This window comes from Maniola jurtina, chromosome 1 (assembly GCF_905333055.1).
Source record: "Maniola jurtina chromosome 1, ilManJurt1.1, whole genome shotgun sequence".
Lineage (NCBI taxonomy): Eukaryota > Metazoa > Arthropoda > Insecta > Lepidoptera > Nymphalidae > Maniola > Maniola jurtina.
The window spans coordinates 12071873-12087799 of record NC_060029.1 but is presented as its reverse complement, the minus strand read 5'-3'; the positions used below and the strand labels follow the sequence as shown (position 1 = coordinate 12087799).

General features: G+C 35.9%; 2 protein-coding genes across 4 annotated transcripts in view; one reads left to right on the top strand and one right to left on the bottom strand.

Moving 5' to 3' along the window:
- LOC123869841 overlaps positions 1–11164 on the top strand; it is a 27376-nt gene extending 16212 nt beyond the window's left edge. For all 3 annotated transcript variants that reach the window (XM_045912943.1, XM_045913102.1, XM_045913019.1), the window contains 2 exons: positions 505–705; positions 9001–11164. In XM_045912943.1, coding sequence (XP_045768899.1) covers positions 505–705; positions 9001–9057 — 258 coding nt within the window. In that variant the 3' untranslated portion in view covers positions 9058–11164. The remainder of the gene's footprint in view (positions 1–504; positions 706–9000) is intronic.
- Positions 10184–15927, bottom strand: LOC123869693 (uricase). The gene is made up of 5 exons (XM_045912717.1): positions 15777–15927; positions 15139–15647; positions 14923–15046; positions 13675–13861; positions 10184–11467 (listed from the first exon to the last, which is right to left on the bottom strand). The coding sequence occupies exons 1-5, from the start codon at positions 15797–15799 to the stop codon at positions 11294–11296; spliced, it is 1017 nt and encodes a 338-aa protein (XP_045768673.1). The 5' UTR covers positions 15800–15927; the 3' UTR covers positions 10184–11293.

Below are 15927 nucleotides of genomic sequence, written 5' to 3'. Positions count from 1 at the left end.
CACCATTTTTTATCAGGTCTCTGAAGCCCTATCTCCAAGCAAAACTCTATCCGAACTTTGACCAATGATAAAGCATTCTAAATAGATACACCGGCCTTATGTACCTATCTAAGTGAGTCATAAATTAATAATACTTTCAACCGAATTTCAGAAAAGAAAAATCGATCCTTATTAAGTCCTCGACATCTATATCGTCTCAACTGATAGGTGCCCAAAGGTCTTCATAGGCATCATGTCCGATTCCCCGGGGCTCGTTTGATGTCGTCTAATCCATGATGGCAGTCAACTAGACTACCATCCTGTATTTTGCTCTTTCCAATAGTAGATCGCCATTCCAGCACCCTCCCACCCCAACACTTATTGTTTCTGCGGGCTATGTGCTTCGCCGATTGCCACTTCAACCTCGCAACTCGTTAAGCTATTTTAGAATCTCAGGATTTTCTACAGATTCATCTTTTCTCATCTCTCTCTCTCAAATATAAATAAGTACTTTATCTTAAATAGGGAATAGACGAGGAAGCGGAAGCCGAAGCAGTGAGCGAAGAAGGTCAGCAGTTGACCCCAGAACAGCTCCTTGCTAGGTGCGTCGCGGAACTGGAGGAAATCAAGCAGGCGGACATCGAGAAGGGCGTCCGTTTTAGCGACGATCAGTTCGCCGTCCTCAAATACGAAGCAAATGAAATTAAAATACTGAAGAACCTTACTGTAAGTCTAATTATGACAGCTAATTCTTTGATAATCATGTCTCTGAAGGCATAATTTTCAAACGAAAATGTAAGTGACTTCAGCATGCGTGAGCAAAAGTCTCCTAGCGTTGACCTTTGCTGACATATTTCTTTGATAACATATTTCTTTGATGTGGTCGATCTGGCCTTTACTTATAGATTCACATGCATTTTCAGTATTGAAAAAGAATTTTGTGTGCCTTTTTGCGATTCTTGCGGACCGGTCTTAATGAAAAGGTACCGCACTGTTCATTGTCATAAAATTTCGCACTTTAAACATTGGCAGATGCGATGGGCTGACCTTACAATACCTATTAACTATAATTTACGAGTATGAAGGTTGAACTTTGAAATGTGTAATAGGAATTAATTTTCCATCTAGAAATTATAGTAATAAGGCGCAATGCACGATGTAATACATATACCACGCAAGATAATTAGTTTAATGTGATGACTTTGCCGTCAATTCGACGAATGCACCTATGACACTTACACAATATTGATATCGAATCCGGATCAGTTTGTTTACATGAAAACCGTTGAAACATGAGGGCTCGTGGCAAACTAGCGCGCACCAGATAAACAGGTTGACCCAAAGGTGAACGTGTAAACATTGTGTGATCATCAGTTCCATACCAGTCACCATACCATACCATACCATATCATAAAGCTATACCAGTTCACGTGGCCCCAATGCGTTCAGCGAGTGTCTGATAAAACATTTCAACGCTAGAATCCTTTAAAAGTAGGAAATCCGACACCATTCGGCAAAGCAGGCTAGAGCTGGTCGCACGCGGCAAACATGGCGTGTATTTCTCGCCCGAGGGTTCCGTGCTCGGGTATTAATTCCGACATTTTGCACCATAAATCAAAAACTATTATGCATAAAAATAAATAAAAATCTATTTTAGAATGTACAGATAAAGCCCTTTCATATGATATCCCACTAGGTGTAGTAATCTTACTTTGAAAATTGAAACACTTTTTAAATTTTTTTTAATGATGTAACCACAAATTTACGGTTTTCTGATTTATTCCTTTACTTGTGCTATAAGATCTACCTACTTGCCAAATTTCATGATTCTAGGTCAACGGGAAGTACCCCATAGGTTTCTTGACAGACACGACGGACGGACATACAGACAACAAAGTGATCCTATAAGGATTTCTTTTTTCTTACGGTACGAACTACGAACCCTAAAATAATATCTTATCAAGGGCGGGTCATGAATTAGATATCCAATATTTTTCGACATTATAACTTTTCTTGTTATTTGTGTTCAATACACAGACATGAAATCTTCAAAACTTTCATATTATATGGTTCCTACGCGTGTATGGTCTGCAACTTGCAGTATGTATAATTTATGACTACATGCGTATGATTCCTTTACATTGTTGCCTAGGGGTCTATAGACTCTGCTATATAGAGATTATATAAACAATACTTCGCACATTGGCGGATACACACACATACGGCCATAACAATAACCTCCTGCTCGATTCTAGTATCTTGTCACTTCACATCTCACTAAACGAAATGATAAAAATGTAACATAATTTTTCCAACAAAATACCTATTTAAAAATACCCGTCCAGAAGTGATGCGAGCGGTGCAGTTTAGTTTTTGTTCTTAACTTTACAGAAATTTCAAAAAACGAAGAATGGTATCTTTTTAACCCCCGACCCAAAAAGAGGGGTGTTATAAATTTGACGTGTGTATCTGTGTGTCTGTGTTTCTGTGTATCTGTGTATCTGTCTGTGGCATCGTAGCGCCTAAACGAATGAACCGATTTTAATTTACTTTTTTTTGTTTGAAAGGTGGCTTGATCGAGAGTGTTCTTAGCTATAATCCAAAAAAATTGGTTCAGCCGTTTAAGAGTTATCAGCTCTTTTCTACTTTTCTTGTAGAAAAGAAGGTTAGATAACCGTTAGGTTCATAATATTATGTCAATTGACAAATGTCAAGCTGTCAAGATGGACGTTGCCTAAATACATAATTATTTATTTGAAAATGATGTTTTGGAAAACTCAGATACTTTAGATCGTAGGCGCGGAATAGTCCAAGAAAATCAGTTCAGCCGTTTGAAAGTTATCAATCAGGTCTTTTCGGTCTTTTCTAGTTACTGTAACCTTCACTTGTCGGGGGTGTTATAAATTTTTAATTTACACTTGTTCTAAAATGTATATGTATTTTCCTTTATTTTTGACTACCCCGGTTTATATTGAGCCTGAAACGGACGCTCCATATTGTAGGGCTGGCACCCACACCTATTCTGGCACCCACAGAGAATCAATATGATTTGAAAAGAGCTTTTTAAAGCTTTTGTGTGTTTGAAATCCTTCAGTTTGAGTTTTTATAAATTTTTGAGGAGATGTAAGATTTCAAAGTATTTTCTTTTCTAAACAAACAAAACACAATAAAATAAAAGACAATAACGTCTTACCCATAAAGAGGAACTTATTAAAAACTAGAGGTTGTCCACAACATAAAAAATTCGAACGAACCCTTTGTTACAAAAAAGTCCGCACGTCCGTCTATATGTATGTATCTGTATTAGGTACCTATTAATGTGTGCACTCATAACACAATTAAGTATATTGTGTACACAATAATAATTAATGTTAACCAGTGTTAACTGGAAATTTATCTATTTAATCTACATTGACATTTGACATTTTTGATATGTCCTTCAGTTTGTCACGTACCCGTTTCGACAATTAAAAACTCCTGATTCTTTTTTAATAATAATTAGGCATATCGTTGGTTCCGGGTCAGAAGAGGGTAATAAACGCAAAACCTGCAACTCCGATTATATTGCAGACTCGTTTTTTGGTGAGACATACCTACCTATAAATCTACCTATGTTAAAGAAAATAAACCTGTGACCAAGCCTGTGACCTACTTAGATGATTTTCGCCAACTTTAGGCAAACTGACTACTTAAGTATATTAGAATCAGTCATTGGCCATTGCATACCCAGTACCCTTAAATACACCTAATTATCTGATCGAAACTCAATAATTGCTTTACAAACAAAAAACTGTTGTCTTTATACATAATATCATCTTGTCTTTATTCCTCAACTCTTGGCATCAGATACCTATGAAAATAAATCTTCTAGGTACAAATAAATGTTTTATTCAGTTGAACGGTTACATGGGACAAATGAATTTTCTCCCTCCTGTCTAGACTTCTTGGTATGTACTATGTACCTATATGAATACGAAAAGAAAATTCGTGACTCACTCACTGACTGACTTGCCATAGGGAGATATTCTGGTTATAAGTAGGTACTGTCCTTGCATCATACGAGTATAGGTATATAGCTTATCTCGAAAATTTGCCTGCTATATAGCTATAGGTACAAATTCCAAAATAATAATGACTATATTTACAAATAACTTTTACAACCATGTGACTAACGAGTAACGACGTCTTCTTTGATGCAAAGTGCGCGCTGTGACCTCTTAATTATTGGGAATCCTAAGTTTCAAGACTGTTATTTCTAGACTTTTGGGAGAGGTTTTAATAGACACCGTTACTTACACCGCGCGTGTGCAACCGTGTACACAAGTTTCTTATCTACTTACCTACATTATTATAAACTAGAGGATACCCGCGGCTGCGCCCGCGTGGATTTCGGTTTTTATAAAATCCCGTAGGAACTCTTTGATTTTCCGGGATAAAAAGTAGCCTATGTCCTTCCCCGGGACGTATCCCATGTCTGTACCAAACATTAAAATCGGTTCAGCGGTTGGGCCGTAAAAACGTAGCAGACAGACAGACAGCCAGACAGACAGACACACTTTCGCATTTATAATATTAGTATGGATGCTTGGCAAAGAGAGTCAATATTGACTCTGATCTGGACTGGCAGGAGAGATATGTTGAGAGATTTGGAGGCAAAGTGCTGCAAATAAACTCGAAGTCAAATATCTTAATAAATTATTATGAACTAGCTGATGCCCGCGACTTCGTTCGCGTGGATGTAGGTTTCTGAAAATCCCGTGGGAACTCTTTGATAAAAGTAGCATAATATGTGCTAATCTAGGGTATAATCTATGTCCATGCGTCATGTTGCCACTTCATATTATTACTACTTCTTTTGTAATCACTGCACCTACCATGTGCTACCAGTTAAGAGGGCTCTCTCCGTCAATCGTTTCATACAATCGTAGTTCCAATTTCATTTGAAAATTAAGCAACCAAAGTCCATGAAATTTTGCAGACATATTCTAGAAAATAATATCTATGTCTGTGGTTTTCTAGATTTCTGTTAAAATGTTCGGTTTCAAAGTTACGCGGTCTTAAAAATTTTCATACAAATCTTTGAGCCCCTGTAATTTTAAAACTACATATTTTTAGAAAAATGTAAAACACCACAGACCCAGATATTAGCTTCTAGAATATGTCTGCAAAATTTCATGGACTTTGGTTGCTTAATATTCAAATGAAATTAGAACTACGATTGTATGAAACGAGTGACGGAGAGAGCCCTGTTAAGACGTACCTACCACCAAGCGATTTAGCGTTCCATTGATGCACGATATGTCACGTAGGCACCTAAGTATCGTGATAGCGGTAGGAATATATATCTACTTATCTTCAACTGCACTGTTACACCATCAGGTAAAACCGCAGTCTAACGCTGACTTGATAAAAGCATTACCGCGGTATCTGCTTAGATACCTACCAACATATTTGTTTTCGTGTCTATGATCGCTTAATCTTGAGAGCATGAACTTTGCATTAAGCAATTTTAATCATCCCGTAAGTATACGACAAGACAAAGAAAGTATCATACCTACCTAATAAATAATGTACCAAATCAGAGAAACAATCAGTGCTATTCGCGTTATCGGAAATACTTAATTGCTTGCACGAGTACGACGCGTGCTTTGTCGGTACAATTCAAGAGACACACACACATTTTGTATCGTAGGTACGAGCACGTTACTATCCATCAAACTCATAATAAAGAGAGTAAGATAGAGGAAGTGATTTAGAATATGGAAACCGAAATTTAAAAAATGTAAACACTTTTGGTAAAGTTGGCCAGAAAAGTATTCGTTATTTCAAAAGTTCTAAGTTAGCTTTGTATCTAAATATTTAGCTCTAATTAAAGGGCTGTAGTCTTTAGGATTCTTTGCAAATTTTCCGAATATGAAAATAATAATAAAAAAAATACAATTTAATATAGTTTTAGTAGGTAAACATGTCCAGAAAGTGCTTGTTATTTCAAAAGCTCTTACTTATCTTAATACGAAAGTAGATCTACATTTTTCAAATATGAAAATTATTGAAAATCTCTGAACTTTCTTGACTAATGTTGACGAGAAAAGTGCTCGTTATTTTAAAAGGTTTAAGTTAGATTTGTATCTAAAGTAGTTCTTATTTACCTTAGATACCTCTAGCCTAAAGCATACTATGCAAAAGTTTCGAAGCACTATTTATTATGTCGATATCGATCTAAATACTTAAAACTAAAATCATGATAAGTTTATTTTATAAAAGAAAATAAAAATTCAATTGGTTTACCTTATGTACGTAGCTTAGGTACTTATCACCATCTTACTTACTTGTGGTGTCTACGAGTTGGTATTCCAATTATTTGTTTCTAAATTACTGACGTTCCATTTACTGGTTTTAGAACCAGATAATATTAATTAATTAATTGTTAATCTCTCAACCCAAATATTCGGCAAGCGAACCGACGACGAAGTCTATTAACGTGAACGTGTACAATTACAGTTCTTAATGTTTGTCATTAAAAACTAATTGACACTCTATCTAAATTGGTTTTTCAATACTATGTACTTACCTACTTACTAATATATAAATACTTTAGTAAATGACATTCACTTTTAATAATAATCCACAAAAGTAACTATAATTGCGGAAGATAACAATGTAAAGCAAGTAGCAACAAACGTTACAGTCTTATTTTACCAGTTCAATGCTCCCCTACCTCTCGTAATAGAATGACGAGTGGATCATCATCATCATATTATCATCATCAGTAACATTTGCCACCGCCACGCGCCCATCCCATTTTAAACGTGGGACTGCTCTTAGGATAAGAAGGGGCGAGGGGGGTGTAGATGAGTAAATGACCAAAAAATTTTATATTCACAAATTATTTTGCTATACTTGTCACGAAATAGAACGAAATAAATGCGAAAAAATTATATTACGAAATCGTACGGTCTACCTATTTAAACGCTCAGTGTGCCTAGTCGGAGTTTTTTAACCTATTCGATCGCGTAAAAGTTAACTGCGTTTTGTATGGAATTGAAATAGCGCCATCTAGTGACAAGAAGTGGAAACATAATTTGTGAGTGCGAGTTTTTTACGTCCTCGGGACCGACTACTGTTTACCGACTCGCATGCGAAAGTGACAACGTGAGCGCACGTGATTGGTTGATTCCAGAACTATGCGAGTGCGAGTATCAAATTTTGACAATCCGCGAAGTAAATCGAGTAAACACGACGCTAACGCGATAGTTAAGTTGTCGCATAGATTTTTACAGTGAAAGTTGAGTGAGGAGATAATTTTAAAGACATTTATTTGCATTTTTCAAGTTTAATTTAAAGGACTACGATTTAAAAATTATGGCAGGGCGGTATTTTAGTCAAAACTACTTTTAATTTACTTTTCTAGGCTCTAAAAGAATATGTGTTCATAAACATAATCAGTTTTATAAATCACATATAGATGGCGCTGTTGTTATTAACTTATAGTCTTCCACGTAAAATTATTAAAATATCTTGTACGATGCTACGAAACCCTTAGAGTGCGAGTCCGACTCACCCTTGACTCATTTTTAATACATAATGATGTCGTACATACTATACCTACCTACAAAGACGATGATTTCAAAACATAAACATGGAGAGTAGATATAACCAGTTAAATTTTGATAGACAGCTGCTTCCATACAATCACTTCATAGAAATTTCATTCTAAATTTGGTTGGTTTATATCACGACGCCAACATTACAAAAATAATAAACGCCATTCACGGTGAGGAAACGCGTATGGGCTGGTTAGCTTCGATAGTAACACACACTCACTTGCACACGATTCTCGGTGCGTTTGACGTTAGCTCGATTAACGCGCTGGTGAAGTCATGCGAATAATTTTGTACAACTCCCACTCGGCACACTGTGTGCCGAGTGGGAGATCCACAAAATTATTCGAATGACTTCACTACTGCGTTAACCGAGCTAACTTCAAACGCATCGAGAATCGCGAGTCAGCGAGTGTGAGATACCACCGAAGCTAACCAGCCCATACGCGTGTACTCACCGTGAATGGCGTTTATTATTTTTGAAATGTTGGCGTCGTGACATAAACCAACCAAATTTAGAATGAAATTTCTATGAAGTGATTGTATGGAAGCAGCTGTCTATCAAAATTTAACTGGTTATATTTACTGTCTATGTTTATGTTTTGAAATCATCGTCTTTGTAGGTAGGTATAGTATGTACGTCATCATTATGTATTAAAAATGAGTCAAGGGTGAGTCGGACTCGCACTCTAAGGGTTTCGTAGCATCGTACAAGATATTTTAATAATTTTACGTGGAAGACTATAAGTTAATAACAACAGCGCCATCTATATGTGATTTAGAAAACTGATTATGTTTATGAACATATATTCTTTTAGAGCCTAGAAAAGTAAATTAAAAGTAGTTTTGACTAAAATACCGCCCTGCCATAATTTTTAAATCGTAGTCCTTTAAATTAAACTTGAAAAATGCAAATAAATGTCTTTAAAATTATCTCCTCACTCAACTTTCACTGTAAAAATCTATGCGACAACTTAACTATCGCGTTAGCGTCGTGTTTACTCGATTTACTTCGCGAATTGTCAAAATTTGATACTCGCACTCGCATAGTTCTTGAATCCACCAATCACGTGCGCTCACGTTGTCACTTTCGCATGCGAGTCGGTAAACAATAGTCGGTCCCGAGGACGTAAAAAACTCGCACTCACAAATTATGTTTCCACTTCTTGTCACTAGATGGCGCTATTTCAATTCCATACAAAACGCAGTTAACTTTTACGCGATCGAATAGGTTAAAAAACTCCGACTAGGCACACTGATCAACTTTGTCAAAAAAGGTAGATAAAGTAGGATGTCCTAGATTTGAAAAATATTATGATACATAAATAAAAGCGGTTCCTACTATGATTCATGTATTATATTAATCTTACTTTTATAAGTAGGTAATACAAATAAAAATAATTAATTTGTATCTTTGCAGACTGTGGAAGAACTCTACGCATTGGCCGATAAAATTATTGGAACAAAACGTATATAAATCTATTTATTAAGTATAAATAAGTGATATAATGACAATTTTTTTATTGTTTTTTATAAATTTAATTGAAAAATATACTGTTATAATGTATTAGGTGCGTTAATAAATCTGTTTTGACGTTAGATGTACTTACTAGAATATTAAGCCAAAACATGCATAAATAGTGTTGTTAAGCAGTAACGTGATTTCATTAAACACTTAAAAATATAACTATATTTCCATTTTATTGTACCCACCTTTTTATTAATAATTGTTTTTTAGGTCATATTCTCACCGGCGCGGCGATTTGCTCTCTGCCAAAATAGTCTTTAGTGCAATATGCATCTAATACTTAGTAAGTTTATATTATGTTGGGTTTCTTGCGATAGTTTCTTTCAGGATTAAGATTTCGATGAAATCAACATATATTTTAGTAACTTAAAAAAAAACGAGTCGCTTCGCCTGAGTTCTGTGCCAATATATCTCGAACCTAAGTGTTCCGCCCTTGGCGTAGAGATCAGATTACGTAAGTATCACGTATGCGTTTTTTTTACAGCAGATTGATTTTTACGTCACAACTTGTATTTATGCTAATATTCAGTAGTTTTAGAGAACAACTTTTTCATTTATTTGTACGAATATGTTTAGATTGAAATAAAGTTACAAGTATTGTTGTACTATAATCAGATTTATTACAACAGTAAAATAAACATAAACAAGCTTAATTCGTGATACATTGCAATTTGTTATAGCATAATATTAAACTATTATCTTGACTAGATATTCAGATTCTAATTGTTAATTTTGTTTTACATGTATTATATGGTAAGTCCTATTTGTTTTACAGAACTTGACGTCGTGGGACAGAATGAGTCAATTTTTTTGTTAATCTGTTCCAAATTGAACAATTAAGATTTTTCTTTCTTTGATTCTTCTATGGAACAAAATAAACAAACTTTTCATTTTTCGTGTAAAATGTCATTTCAAAGAAGAATTTAAAGGAAACTCTTCTCCAGAAGGGTCGCAAATTGATTGAGGTAAAAGAAGGCTTTGTGAATTTTCAATCACATCTTGACAGTGTACTCATGCTACCTCACTGCAGGGCTGTGTTTTGTTTTATGTAAAAGAACATCAAATTCTAGGAAACAGAACAATTTAAAAAAAAACTGGTTCCCATTTGTTCTATGACGTCAAAGAAAAGCAAGTTTCAGACGCAATGCTGTACGGTATTTCTATGGAACAAATTAGGATAACATTAGGTATCTCATTTTGTCCGATGGCATCATAGTTCTAACAAATGGGACTTACCCATTATTATTTTATGTATACATATAAAACGGTACCGTAACTGACTAACAGACAATGCACAGCCTAAACCAGTAGACCTAGAAATTTGAAATTTGGGGGAAAAGAATTTTTTTTAGTATCCTAGGGGTCTAGATAAAGTCGCGGGATTAAGTTAAGTTTCTTATAAAGACGTAGCTTTAATCTACTAATAACCGTACAATGCAATATTAAGCTTGATCGATAGGTAGTTACATCGCCCTTAGTATAAGGGAATTCGTTATTGTTCACACGAGACAAAAACACCTTCGCATTTAAACAATACATAACTGAAATACATAAGAAACGAACTTTCAGTCACATTTCTATAGCTGTCTCATATATGAAACTTGCTACACTTCGGAATAAGTTGTAGCGTGCAGATAATAAGTATAAGTTATTACGAATACATATTACCCACTACACTCTATACGTCTACCTAATAATTATTCTCAAAAAATATAACATACGTAATTATTATTACTTATTACTAGTGGTATATCCACATGATCCATAATCAACTACTTTGTTCTAACCCCCCGTCCACACATTGCTCTTCTCGCGCAATTAATCGCGACGCCGCGCCGCCGCACTAAGTCGCTTGCCTTTGCAACGCGATGGACGTTGAAATGGTGGCAGCGTGCGCTCTATTGCATACTTACCGACAAAATAGGGAGCGATGGGCATGAACGAGGAACATGCGAGTAACGCGGCCACACTACGTCTCTGCCTCCGTCCCTCCCTCCTTCCCATGCCACACGGGCGGTGTGTGGACAGGGGGGTTAGAACAAAGGAACCACACCAATTTACGTCGAAAAAGTACTCGTAACACTACTCCGAGATGTGCAATTTTCATTTATGACACCGTAAATTCTAAAAACACAATAAGTTATGGCCTAAGTAAGTCTTATGAAAAATTCTAGATGACTGATGGTCACAAGTGACTCTTTGGTCTTCTGCGAAGTTGCGCATAGATGAGACCCGCTGGCTTGTCTATGGGCTGGTAGATATAATGACGAGGATCTCCTTTCGTCACATTTGCGGGGAACTTGGAAACATCGATATTGAGGTAATGTTTGTTCGGCATCGACATGCGGATCCACGTTATCTGCAACCAAATGGGTTATATTAAGGTCATTGCGAAAAACAAATATTTGAGAACGTTTCCGTAATAAAAAAACTGTAGCTTGTAAATAAAGTAGGTACCAAAGTTTAATTTCTGTTTTTAGCTATTGTCGAATTGTTATCAAGTCTAGCTGATAGTCGAAAATGGCATATGACGATTGCTTTTGAAGAGCCATTTGCTGATAAACTTTGACCAAGACGGAGACTCGTGGCCGCGTATCACGTGAGCCGATAACTACGAGTACGAAGGGTGTGACTCCTCCCTATCGCATATTGAGGACTAAAATTAGTTTTACTTCGAGGAAGGTAAACAACTTTGATAATCCTATCTAAATTTTGTTGAGGAACGCTGAAATGAGCTTTAATCCTTAGTTTGGTTTATAAAACAGAAAAATATAAAGCTCCACAGCAATGTCTGTTATTTCTTAATTTTATGCTGTTTCAGGATGCGTACACGTAAGTTCATGGCTCTGCGTTTTGTTATATTTTACTAGCTGATGCGCACGACTTCGTCCGCGTGGATTTAGGTTTTAAAATCCCGTGGGAATTCTTTAATTTTTCGGAATAAAATGTAGCATAATGTCAATAGCCAGGTCTTTGACTATTCATGCAAAAAATGACGCTGATCCGTTGCTCCGTTGCGGCAACATTGAAGGACAAACCAAATAACAAAAACACTTTCACATTTATAATATGGGTGATGGGAAATGTTGACTGATATTTGTCACTTTTTGCAAAACAAATGTTTACTTAAAATGTATAAAAGTGTAGATACACATATTGCTATTAATTGTATATTATTAATAATATAGCCATAAAGGTAGGTATATAGATCCTGTTAAATGTCAAATATTATTAAGATAACGCAAGCACATGAATACGTGATCATGTTTGCGAGATACCAATTACTCAATGTAAAACAATATATTATGATATCACTGAAGTTATTTTGATTTAAGATACAAATAAATAACATTATATTTACGCCTATTCGATTCTTAATGAGTAGCAGAGAACCTTGATATTATGCCCACTCAATCATTGTTTCTAAAATTAAACCAAAGTATTGTACCTATTCAGGAAAGCTTTTCAGGCAAAATACGACCGCAATAAATTTCAGAAAACTTTTCAGATCGAAAATAATAAGATGTCATTTGAACTAAAGGGAACGAGCGATCATCATCACGATCAACCCATCGTCAATGCTTAATGCTGAGCACGGATCTCACTTAGAATGAGAAGGGTTTAACCATAATCTACCACGCTAATCAAGTGTGGATTGGCAGACTCCACGCATCTTTGAGAACATTACGGAGAACTCTCAGGCAAGGAGGTTTCCTCACGCTGTTTTCTTTCACCGTTAAAGCCTTATTATACAAAACTTGATAATTTTAGAAACTCACAGGATTTAAAAATTTGGCTGCACAAAATAGCACGCTAGAATAATTGACAGTATTTAATAATAAACACAAAAAGTAATATAAAATAAAATAGGCGGTAATCTAGTTTGACAAGTAATTAATTCGCAATTATTTACTTGATGGATAAACGTTAATTTATTATTGAGTTGATATTTTATGTCCTACATAAAATATCAACTTAATTCTTAAGTTTTGTTTTTGGGCCGTTTTTTGTTGTTTGTGGTCTTTATACCTACTCGTAAAACTATTATTTTTAAGGTTCCATACCTCAAAAGGAAAAATGGAACCCTTATAGGATCAGTTTGTTGTCTGTCTGTCTGTCTGTCTGTCTGTCTGTCTGTCTGTCTGTCTGTCTGTCTGTCCGTCCGTCCGTCCGTCCGTCCGTCGTGTCTGTCAAGAAAACCTATAGGGTACTTCCCGTTGACCTAGAATCCTAAAATTTGGCAGGTAGGTAGGTCTTATAGCATAAGTTAAGGAATAAATCTGAAAACCGTAAATTTCTGGTTCAATCATTTAAAAACAAAATTTAAAAGTGTTTGAATTTTCAAAGTAAGAAAACTATAGGTATCCAAGTGGGGTATCATAATGAAAGGGATTTACCTGTACATTCTAAAACAGATTTTTGATTTATTTTTATGCATAATAGTTTATGAATCGTGCAAAATGTCCAAAAAATTATCCGAGTACGGAACCCTCGGTGCGCGAGTCTGACTCGCACTTGGCCGGTTTTTTTAACGAGCCGCCATCTTTCCAAGTTCTTAAAGCTTACCTCAGCAACTTTTTCCAAGACCGTTTTCTCCGCTTGATAGAGAGTGTGTTGAACTGAGGGCGAGTAGACGCCGGTGTCTGGAGGGCCAGCGAATTTTTCTAGGATGGCATCTTTTACGGTCAACCATGCGTTGTCGAAGTCTGCCGATTTCATGTTGTCGTACGTCCATTCCGCTTCAACTACTGTACTGCAAAAAACTCATTTTATAAACAAAAGTTTCGTCATAATAATTTGCTAAAAATATTAAAATTGTTATTATATTTTTTATTTGTTGATTTCCGCGACGACTTTGAATTTAGGTTTTTTAAGAATAAAATTTTTCTCAAAATCATTTCTTAGTGTCTACATTATAATAAATATAATTATGTACAACTAATTTAAGCTGTCTGTCTTTCAGTCAATCAAGAAACCTACTGTTTCCTACTAACTAACTTATGCTCGCTACTTCGTCCACGTGGACTAAACAAACATCAACCCTCTTATTGATTGAATTTCAAAAATCATTTTTAGAAGATATCTACGTCATAATAGTTATCTGAATGCCAAATTTGAGCCCGATCCATCCAGTACTTTGAGCAGTCAGTCAATCACCATTTCCTTACATATATAATATATAGCTATTCAGCCTAGCTGACCCATCCTGGCTTTGCTCGGGTGGAATTTAGAAAATCGGTGTGGGGGTGAAATTTCCCAAAATCAAAAGACACGTATTGCTTCATTTGTAATCGAAAACCCAAATACCTACCAATTTTCTTGGAAATAACTTTAAAAATGACCGACTTTCATACACACTTTTATATCCTATTTAACCCCCTTGGGAGTAGAATTTTCAAAAAATGTGTAAAATGTGTTTATATATATTTTTAACCGAAAGGCTATACAAATTTTTATCGAAGTAACTATAAAAATGCCGGACTTTCGTACAAACTGCCATCCATTATTTAACCCTCTTATGTGGCTGAACTTACAAAAATCCCTTCTTAGTGGTTGCTTACTCGCATGTTTCTAACCTCAGCGGTTTAGGCTGCGCATTCATAGATCGCAGTCTGTCATTTAGGACAAGTCTTTTTCTATACATATAGATATTTAAAAAAAAGTAAAAGTTAGTTTGTGATTTGTGGAGGTAATTTCCGGAACTAATTACGAACTAAAACGCATTCGGTTCTGAATAATAAAATGCGGACAAAGTCGCGGGCAAAAGTTGGTCATGTATTTAAAAAAAGAAAATCCTATACAGTGTTAACTTACCTAAATATTCTTTCAGGGGCGTCTGCTAGTGTCGTGTATTCGTCTTGCACAAAATCGACGAACGACGATTGCGTCGTCTTCAGAACTCGTAGATCACTCAAGCCTGATTTTACCTTGACAGCCTCTGTAAAAATGATTTACAGATATTCATTCATGCAAATGCACGAAAAACGTGTTTAATTTTATTGGATGTGAAAAGTTCTAAGTATTGCTCACCATGCCTAACTTGAGATACTTCGCACCATCGCGTTGCTGTCGGTGAAAATATAAAAGCATGATTATGAGGTATTCCGGCTTGTAATCTTTCCCATGGGTATTCCATTATGTGACACTTCGCTTCCAAAACTTGCCTATACGTGTATAGGAAATGATTCACTACAACCGCACCAAATTCTTCTGGAGTCTTGATACCGTATTTCTTGGCCAGTAAATAGACGGTATTCTTTTGGGAGTCTGTTGCGACTACTTCTTTATTGTCGCCGACCACGTATGCCGATTCACTGCTCAGCTTCAGTTCTGTAGACACTTCGAATTCCCGAATAACATGATATTCTCCATCGCGGTACACATGCAATAGTTTCACTGAACTCTTCCCATATCCATGGTCGCTTAGTTCGAAGCGACCGCCCGTGTCCGCCGCCGCTGTGGTCGCAGCCTTCGCCGCGCTCGTCGAAGGAAACAGGACTCCTTCACCTGAACTCGTGTTCGAGGGTTTCGCATAGATTCTGTAATAAATCAAATTAGATAACAAAAAAATACACAAAAGAGCACAATATATGTTTTTAACTAAATTAAATTTACACTATTAAAATTTTATTATTTTTTAATCTACTATTTGGTAAAACTTAATTCACCTGTTCGTGCTAGTCCACGGCATTTTTTCGAATAACTAATTACTTTATTTTTAACGTGTGCAAGAAACAACGTCGGCTCATTTACTCGCGGAGACACTGTGATAACTGCCGGCGAGGAGCTCATTTATAATGGGACCCTGTGACCCTCATT